At 41.5% G+C, this 10,034-nt stretch overlaps 1 protein-coding gene across 1 annotated transcript; it reads right to left on the bottom strand.

Annotated features, from left to right (window-relative positions):
* Nucleotides 1-230: 230 nt before the first annotated feature.
* LOC116645902 (olfactory receptor 8A1) lies at nt 231-5,268 on the bottom strand. Its single transcript, XM_032426421.1, has one exon. It carries the CDS (start codon nt 5,091-5,093, stop codon nt 4,164-4,166), a length of 930 nt encoding a protein of 309 aa, XP_032282312.1. The 5' UTR covers nt 5,094-5,268; the 3' UTR covers nt 231-4,163.
* Between the last annotated feature and the right edge of the window lie 4,766 nt (nt 5,269-10,034).

The following is a 10,034-nucleotide window of genomic DNA, read 5'->3' as shown; positions in this document are numbered from 1 at the left end:
TTTATTTATTTATTTGAAAGAGAGAGAGCACATGCACATGTGAGTTGGGGGAGGGGCAGAAGGAGAGGGAGAGAAGCAGACTTCCCACTGAGTATGGAGTCCAATGGGGCTCCATCCCATTACCTCATGACCCTGAGATCATGACCTGAGCCAAAATCAAGATTTGGAGCCCCAACTGACTGAGCCACCCAGGCGCCCCCTATTTTTGTTTGTAAACAGTATATAAGAGATCTCACAAGATGGTAAGTATTGATTGCTATTGAGCGTTAAGATGCCATTTAAAAGAAAAACACTTTATTGAGATGTGATTGATATACAAAATGCCGTACGTATTGAATGTATACAACTTGATGAGCTTGTAGGTAAGTATACATCCATGAAAACAACCATCACCACACTCAATACCATGAACATATGCATCGCCTCCAAAAGTTTCCTTCTGTCTCCTATTTAAAAAAATTTTTTGTGACAAGAACACAACATAAGATTTACCATCTTAGCAAATTTTTTAAGTATACAATACCATATTGTTAACTACAGGCAAAAAAAAGAAAGAGACCCTTTGAAGTTTAGGCTGAGTATACTTCTCAAAGGACACATGAGAGAGGATGTTCCTTGTGTACACACTCTTTTTATCTCTAATGGTATGAAAAATGAGAAAAGAGCTTATGTACTCACATAGCTTTCCTCTCTTTTTAAGAAAACTCTATGCCACACCCATAACAAGTAGAAAAAACCCCTGAGAAAGCTGAAATTAAAGTTATCTCAAACTTAATATGCTTTCTCATAATAGTCTTCTGCATATAAATTTGAATTCACTCTTAAAAAAAAGATGCTTTGTAAAGTGTAATATGAAGGACAAACTTATCTCAACTGTAGGACTTGCCAGTCAGGGAGAGAAGCAGCTATGGGCAGACACATGGGCAAAGGTCATCTCCCTCCATAACAGCCTTCTTAGACTTGGTGAGAGGTGTTCTGTCCTCGGTCCTTCTCTGGCTGTGCGCCTTCCCACAGGATAAACAGATCTAAGGCGACATGCTCAGCCAGAACCTCTGTACCTCATTTAGGACTTGCTTTCAATGTTGGGATACCAGAATTCCCTGCTCAAATACCCGACCTGCTTATAATGCTCTTCCTAAGGTCCATCCCCTAAAAGTAGATCACACAGCTGGTTGTTCACCCCGAGACCAAAGGGATGACCAGGGGATGGCTGTGTATGGGGGATATAGATGGAGTTTGGATGCGAGGATATCCATAAATGTGTCTGCGTGAAGCCCCTTGCAGAGGGAGCCAGATCTGGTGGTAGGACATGGAGGGAGCATGCTGTGGCTGTGGGCAGGGGGCTGGAGACCAGGCAGAGTCTTCCTTTAATATCACATTCTGGTGCAGAACACTTAGCATTCTGAGATTTCTAAATTTGAACCTGGCATTTTAGCTTGTTATGAAGGTATATTTGTCAAGGTAGGAAGAAGAAAATATTTAACATTTTGTTAGCTTGATTTTTAACTTCCAAATATTTAGAGAATCTTTCTCCAGGCCCCACGGATATTGAGGGTGGGCCTGCCTGTCTCCCCATTCAGCAGTTCAGTGGCCAGCTCTGAGCCAGGGCTCTTGGGGCGTGTTGATTGGTATGCATCTGGGGGAGGGGGTGGTGGTGAGTCTAGAAAAAGGAGCTTTTATTTCTGTTTCTCTTTTCCCCACTCCCTACTTCCAGGCGTCTTATCTCTCTGGGTAACCATTCTAACCTACTTAATGTATATTTTATGTTATTTTTTCTTTCTAAATATGTTTTTTTTTCCTGGTTTGTGTGCATGTAATTTTATATACATAAGTAATGTGTTGTAGATCTCGTACAGCCCTCGAGCTCTAGGCTCTATCGCTTGTAGCTAATCCTCTGCTTCTAACTGCTGCCAAGTCTCTGCCGCACCCTGTCCTTTTATGTACCCAGTGGTGGGTGTAAAGAGAGAGCTCATTGTTTTAATTTGCACTGCTCTGATTAGTAATTAGTTTAAGCATCTCTTCACATGCTTGGTGGCCCTTTGGGTTTTGTCATGTAAAGTGTTTGTTGTATATACCTTGCCCATTTTTTCTGTTGATGTTTTTCTTCTTGTTGGTTTGCCCGCGTTTCTAATATAGGCTAGTTAGATATCGTCTTCCATTCTATTTCTATTAACTCCATCCCCTGTGTCCTTTGCTAAACAAATATCCTCATTTTTGACATAATGAAATTCACCAATTTATTTGGCTTTATGGTTTCTCACCTTCAGCTAACAAGTATTTTCCTAGTTTTTTTTCTAACCAGCAGGCCTCTATAGTGGTAGTGATCTTATCTCGGGAGAAAGGTCAGGAAAAAATGGGTAGCCACTTGGGAATGGCTCTTTCAATATCCATTCTACTTTCCTTCTGGTCAGGTTAAAAACTAAAAATTACATACCCAGATGCTCTGGTAGCTGGAGTCCTGGGATGTGAATTAATTGTCATTGGAAAGGTGGTAGGAGGGGGTTCCCATATTTCATTTTGTCTCAGAATCACATGAGGGTTTATTAAAGCACAGATTGTGACTAATTCTATAGGCCTGGAGCCTACAGAGGGCCTGAAAATTTGCATTTCTGACAGGTTTCCAGGTGATGCTCATCCTAGCTTCTGCTATTCATGAGTGTGAGAGGCAATTTTCATGGGGGCAGTGGGGACAGGGATAGTAGGACCCCTAGGTCATGTCTACTGTGAAGTCACTCTGGGAGCCACCTCACTCCTTCTCCAGTCACTCAAAAATCTGTAAGCAACTATTTTCCTGTATTAGATTCCTTTCTGCTTGAGAAAACTAGTTATTTCTGTTTCCCATAATAAACCACAGCTTGATACAACAGCATACCAAAAATAGCTATAAATGACAAGAGGATGTCCATAAATCCTTTGCCCTATGTCAGGCTGCTGAGTCTAAAACCCTTTTATCCTTGATATCATTATAAGCAAGGGGAGCAGGGGGAAATTTGTCCCATGGCCACTGGATTTACTGAGAGGCTGACAGTAGATCTATCAATTATTTAAGCAGGACAAGAGGTTTTGCAGCAATGTGTAATCTAGGGTGACCCATCATCCTGCTTTGTCTGGGACTGAGAGATTTCCCGAGATGTAGGGCTTTCAGTGCTAATGCTGGGAAAGGGCCCATCAAACAGGGTCAAGTTGGTCACTCTGGTGTAATCTTTCCTTAGTCATCTTGAAGAAGTTGTCTACAAAGGGAAAGAGGCTAGGGCAGGTGATAAAAGGTGGGGATATGAGAAATTATTTTTTTGGAGGTATCTAAAACTGGAAAAGCATAATTAGGTCAAGCTTAAGAGGCTGTTCAAAAGGAGTGTCGGCCTAAAGGTGAAGGGATAATGTGTGAGAGCTGACTGTGGGCTCTGAGTTAGATTTGGATACCAGTGTTGTTTGTTTGCCAGCTATGTGACCTTAGCAAGTTACTGAACCAAGTTTGCATATCTGTGAGATGGGGATAACAACAGTACCTATGTGTTGTGAGGCATTATTGAAATAATGCATATAAAGCATTTAGGGGAGTTGCATGGCTCAGAGTAAGCATCTCAAAATATGTGACTGGCTCTTACTATTTTTATTGTTACTACGAAATTACACAAAGGGATCATGTAGAGGTTCTTGGGCAAGAACAAGTAGAGAGGAGTGAAGAGAGGAGAAGAGGTCTGGATGAGCAAGGATCTGTGTCTCACTTCTTGGTGACTTTCACACTCACCTCTCCTTGCCTGTGTACTCCCCGGCACACACACCCACACACACACACAAAAGAATTGGGTTGAGTAATATTTTCTATAGGGAAGGTAATAAAACAATGGATGACTTTCAAACTCAATGCTGAAAGTTTAAAATTTATGTTAAATTACAGTTAAGGTAGTAAATGTTTACCAAAGGGTTCAGGACAGAGAAAATGGATCTCAAGTGAAAGAAAACATGAACTTGAAATAATTTGATTTCAAACAGAAACAGGAGTCCAGAGAGGGAGGGAAGGAAGAGGGAAGAAGGGGAGGAGGCATTCATCCAACCATGTAGTCAAGCGCCTATTTCCCATCATGCTTGGATAAGCATTCAGGGGGCTTCCCTCTGGTATTAAAACAACTTAATTTTAAAATTGAGAAAGAATAACATTTACCTCAAAACACTTTTCTCCTCAGTGTTTTCTGCATGGTGGCCTTTACCTCCTTATTCCTCAAGCTGTAGATCAGGGGGTTCAGCATGGGGATCACTGTGGTGTAGAACACGGAGACCATGTTCTCCTGGGCCAGGGAACTGGCTGTGGAGGGTTTTAAGTACATGAATGCAGTAGATCCATAGAACATCCCCACAGCCACAAGGTGGGAGCTGCAGGTGCTGAAGGCTTTGGACCTGCCCTCTGTGGAGCGGATGTGGAGGATGCTGGAGAGGATGAAGATGTAGGAAACAAGGACTGTTAAACTGGTGACTATGATGTTGAATCCAGCCAAAAAGAAGACTGTCATCTCAATATCATAGGTGCTAGAGCAGGAAAGCTTCATGAGAGGGAGGATGTCACAGAAGTAATGACTGATGAAGAGCTCACAATAGGACAGTTTTAACATGAGGCCAGTCTCTATTGTTGAGCCAATGAGCCCCATGGCATAGACCACAGCCACCAGCAGGGAGCAGACTTGATGACACATGATGACATTGTAGAGCAAAGGGCTGCAGATGGCGACATAGCGGTCATAGGCCATCACTGTCAGCATGTAACACTCGGCAATGACAAACACAAGGAAGAAGTAGAGCTGTGACATGCACCCTGCATAGGAGATGGTGTTCTTCTCTGACACAAAATTCACCAACATTTTTGGGGTAATGACAGAGGAGTAGCAGAAATCCACAAGTGACAGATTGCTGAGGAAGTAGTACATGGGGGTGTGAAGCTGAGGATTCAGACAAATCAGTGTGAACATGCCCAGGTTCCCTATCATGGTGACCAAGTAGATCCCAAGGAAGAGGAAGAAAAGGGGGAGCTGGAGCTCTGGCTGATTTGTCAATCCCCTGAGAATGAAGTCGGTCACTGTAGAGTGATTTTCTGCAGCCATTCTCCTGTGTTTGGGAGCCCTGTGGGGATGGAAAAGGAGAGCCCATGAAAGGCTGCATCTTGGACTTTTGGGTGAAGCTAGTTTTGAGCACTTGGGGTCAGCTGGGCGATCCTGGGCTCTTTCCTGATGAATCCTCCCCTCATCTTGCTGTTTGCAGGGAGAAAGACCAGCCTCTGGTTGTTTCAAAGATCATGAGGGTGAGAAGGAAAAGGGAGCAAGATCTGGGACTTTTACCACTTTTATGTTTCTCAAATATCCTACAGCAATGGTTCTTAAAGTGTATTCCCTGGACCAGCAGCGTTAGCATCATGTTAGAGATACAAACTCTCAGGCCTCACCCAGGACCTACCAAATCAGAAACCCTTGGGGGTGGGGCCAACAATCTGGGTTTAACACTCTCTCCTGTGATGCTGATGCATGCTCAGGTTTGAAAACCTCTATCCTATAGGTAACAAGCAGCATATTTCATATTTTGTACTCGGAGATGTATTTTGCTTCAGAAATAAAATTTCCTTGTCATCCGTGCAATTCCCAAACAGTCTCTGAGTGTGAATGCACAAATACCCATCTCAAATCCACACAGTGTCAGGGTAGTATGGTAGTTACAACTGTATCACTGAGTGACAAGTCAATGTCTGTATCTGAAAGATGAAGATGAGAACAAAAAGCCCCAATAATTAGACAGTAATGGCTGACAGGCAAGATGGGTGCCCTCATGTCAAGGGAGAAAAACTAAAATTTTAGTCAGGCCGAATGACCACAGGGAACAAAACCAGTCAGCACAGCCTGAGATGACAAGCTTGCACAAAATTCAGCAACATTTTCGAAAAAAACCCTTCGCAACGCATCCTGTCATGCTCTTCAGCAGCTGCCATATCCTGAAACGGTTACCAGAAATAGCGAACTGTATATCCTGCTTGCCACTCTGCTCCTGAAACTTGCAGCTTGGGACCTGAGTCTGACCAATGTCCAGAAAGGGCACAGAGCCTGCCCTAGACTTTTGCCTATTTAAACCCCGAGCCTGAACTTCCCTGACAGAGCTACTTTGGTTTGTAGCCCAAGGCCATGTCTCCCTGGTTTGCAAACTGCAGGGCAATGAAGCTTTTCCTTGCCTCTGAGGAGTCCTTGCATTCCAAGATGTTTTTTGTTGACAAAGAAATCAGTCCAGGGCCCGATGGCTTACCAGGGGAAATTTACCAAACATTTAAAGAAGAACTAATACCTATTCTTCTGAAGCTGTTTCAAAAAATAGAAATGGAAGGAAAACTTCCAAACTCATTCTATGAGGCCAGCATTACCTTGATCCCAAAACCAGTGGGATCAAAGCCAGCATTACCTTGATCCCAAAAACAAAGACCCCAGACAACACCCAAAAAGGAGAATTACAGACCAATAGCCCTGATGAACACAGATGCCAAAATTCTCACCAAGATACTTGCCAACAGGATTCAATGGTACATTAAAAGGATTATTTACCATGACCAAGTGGGATTTATTCCTGGGCTGCAAGGGTGGTTCAACATCCACAAATCAATCAATGTGATACACTACATTAATAAAAGAAAAGACAAGAACCATATGATCCTCTCAATAGATACAGAAAAAACATTTGACTAAATACAGCATCCTTTCTTCATTAAAACTCTCCATAGTATAGGGATAGAGAGAACATACCTCAATATCATAAAAGCCATCTATGAAAAGCCCCCAGCGAATATCATTCGCAATGGGGAAAAACTGAGAACTTTTCTCCTAAGGTCAGAAACATGACAGGGATGCCCACTCTCACCACTGTTTTTCAACACAGTGCTAGAAGTCCTAGCCTCAGCAATCAGACAACAAAAAGAAATAAAAGGCATCCGAGTAGGCAAAGAAGAAGTCAAACTCTCACTCCTCACAGATGACATGATACTCTATGTGGAAAACCCAAAGACTCCACCCCAAAATTGCTAGAACTCATACAGGAATTCAGCAAAATGGCAGGATATAAAATCAATGCACAGAAATCAGTGGCATTTCTATACACTAACAATGAGACAGAAGAAATGGAAATTAAGGAATCAATTCCATTTACAATAGCACCCAAAACCATAAGATACCTAGGAATAAACCTAACCAAAGAGGTAAAGGATCAGTAGTCTAAAAACTACAGAATACTTACTAAGATGTTGAGGAAGACACAAAGAAATGGAAAAACATTCCATGCTCATGGGCTGGAAGAATAAATATTGTTAAAATGTCTATGCTACCCAGAGCAATCTATACATTCAATGCAATCCCTATCAAAATACCATCGACATTCTTCACAGAGCTGGAACAAATAATCCTAAAATTTGTATGGAACCAGAAAAGAACCCGAATAGCCAGAGGAATGTTGAAAAAGAAAACCAAAGCTGGTGGCATCACAATGCTGGACTTCAAGCTACATTACAAAGTTGTAATCATAAAGACAGTATGGTACTGGCACAAAAACAGACACAGATAAATAGAAAACAATAGAGAACCCAGAATAGAGAACCCGGAACTCAATAGTCAACTATTCTTTGACAAAGCAGGAAAGAATATCTAATGGAAAAAGGACAGTCTCTTCAGCAAATGGTGCTGGGAAAATTGGACAGCCACATGTAAAAGAATGAAACTAGACCATTTTCTTACACCAGACACAAAGATAAACTCAAAATGGATGAAAGACTTAAATGTGAGACAGGAGTCCATTGAAATCCTTGAGGAGAATACCTCTTCAACCTTGGCCGCAGCAACTTCTTGCTAGACACGTCTCCAAAGGCAAGGGAAACAAAAGCAAAAATGAACTTTTGGGACCTCATCAGTATAAAAAGCTTTTGCACAGCAAAGGAAACAGTCAACAAAACTAAAAGGCAACCTATGGAATGGGAGAAGATATTTGCAAATGACATATCAGATAAAGGGCTAGTATCCAAGATCTATAAAGAACTTATCAAACTCAACACCCAAAGAACAAATAATCCAGTCAAGAAATGGGCAGAAGAGGTGAACAGACATTTCTTCGGAGAAGACATCCAAATGGCCAACAGACACGTGAAAAAATGCTCCACATCACTTGGCATCAGGGAAATACAAATCAAAACCACAATGAGATATCACCTCACACCAGTCAGAATGGATAAAATTAACAAGACAGGAAACAACGTGTTGGAGAGGATGCGGAGAAAGGGGAACTCTCTTACAGGGTTGGTGGGCATGCAAGCTGGTACAGCCACTTTGGAAAACAGTATGGATGTTCCTCAAGACGTTAAAAATAGAGCTACCCTACAACCCAGCAATTGCATTACTAGGTATTTACCCCAAAGATACAAATGTAGTGATCTGAAGGGTCACCTACACCCCAATGTTTATAGCAGCAATGTCCAGAATAGAAAACCGTGGAAAGAGCTGAGATATCCATCGACAGGTGAATGGATAAAGAAGATGTGGTATATATATATATATATATATATAATGGAATATTACTCAGCCATCAGAAAAGATGAATACTTAACATTTACATCAATGTGGATGGAACTGGAGGGTATTATGCTGAGTGAAATAAGTCAATCAGAGAAAAACAACTCTCATGTGGTTTCACTCATATGTGGACTATAAGGAATAGTGCAGAGGACCATGGGGGAAGGGAGGGAAAACTGGATGGGAAGTCATCAGAGAGGGAGAAAAACCATGAGAGACTCTTAACTATAGGAAACAAACTGAGGGTTGCTGGAGGGGAGGTGGGTGGGGGGCTGGGGTAATTGGGTGGTGAGCATTAAGGAGGGTATGTGATGTGATGAACACTACATCTGAAACTAATGATGTACTACTATATGTTGGCTAATTGAATTTAAATAAAAAAAAGAAATCAGTAATATCAATTTCAAAGGTGGTTGTAAAAATAACATGGGATAATGCATATTTAGAAATAGTTTTTCAAGCACTCAGTTCCCATAAAAGTGAGTTGTCATTAGGTGTCTGGAATTTGTTCTTAGTTTTTCACTGGACTTGAGGCTCTAAGACAGTGGTTCTCAACATTGACTGTATACTGTAATCACCCGGAGCATTTGTAAGTATTGATGCCTGGGCTCCACCCATAGAGGTTCAGATTTAATTGATCTGTGGTGCAGCATGGGCACTGGCACATAATATGGTACAGAGTAAGTGCCCAAAGGCCATTATTGTTATGATGATGATTTTCAGATTGTAGCATGAAGCCAGGCTCCACGATCTCCCTAATGACAAGGTACTCAAATTGTCAACATGTCCCTAAGAAGTATGGATCATCCTTGCTGGACCTGATACTTACAGACATCCCATCTCTAAGATACAGTGCTTAGGCTAAAAACCTTAAGTTCTCACTCTTTTTATTGCTTCCTCATATAATTACTAACTTTTGTATAATGCCCTCAAAGGTCAATCTCTAACTCCTAAAATTTTGGGTATGAGGAGAAATGTGTTCTGACTAGGATTTTTATTTCCATTTTCCTATTAAGAAAACAGAAGTGCCAGATCCTCAGTGACTTGCTTGAAGCATACTAATGATCAGTGACTTAGAACTCAAACCCTTCTCACCTGATCATGAGCTCATTTCTGCACACCCAAGTGTGCCGCCTTGTATATCTGCACACCTACAGCTCTAAGCGATGTGGTGGTTGAAAGTGCTTTACGCTTGATGTCTTAGCTTGTGCACAGCAATGAGAAAAGAGGAATGTTACACTATTTTTTTTCATCCTCTACTAAATTGGAGCTCTAAACATTACCCCAAATCATATAGTTAGTAGAGACAGAACTAGGCTATAACCCAGGACTTCTATCATCTGTTTTGTTTCCATTAAACTGTATTGTTTTGCTGTAGCTTATCTTTGGGTAGCAGTTTATTATTATTTAGTAAACTTAATTTATTGAATTTTTGGAGATGCAGGATGGATTTCATTG

This window comes from Phoca vitulina, unplaced genomic scaffold (genome assembly GCF_004348235.1).
Source record: "Phoca vitulina isolate PV1807 unplaced genomic scaffold, GSC_HSeal_1.0 scaffold34, whole genome shotgun sequence".
NCBI lineage: Eukaryota > Metazoa > Chordata > Mammalia > Carnivora > Phocidae > Phoca > Phoca vitulina.
The sequence above is the reverse complement of the archived record's forward strand: the minus strand, read 5'-3'. Positions and strand labels throughout refer to the sequence as shown.

What these genes read in the sequence shown, in the direction of transcription:
- LOC116645902 (XM_032426421.1), bottom strand. Translation starts at nt 5,093, where the DNA reads ATGGCTGCAGAAAATCACTCTACAGTGACCGACTTCATTCTCAGGGGA.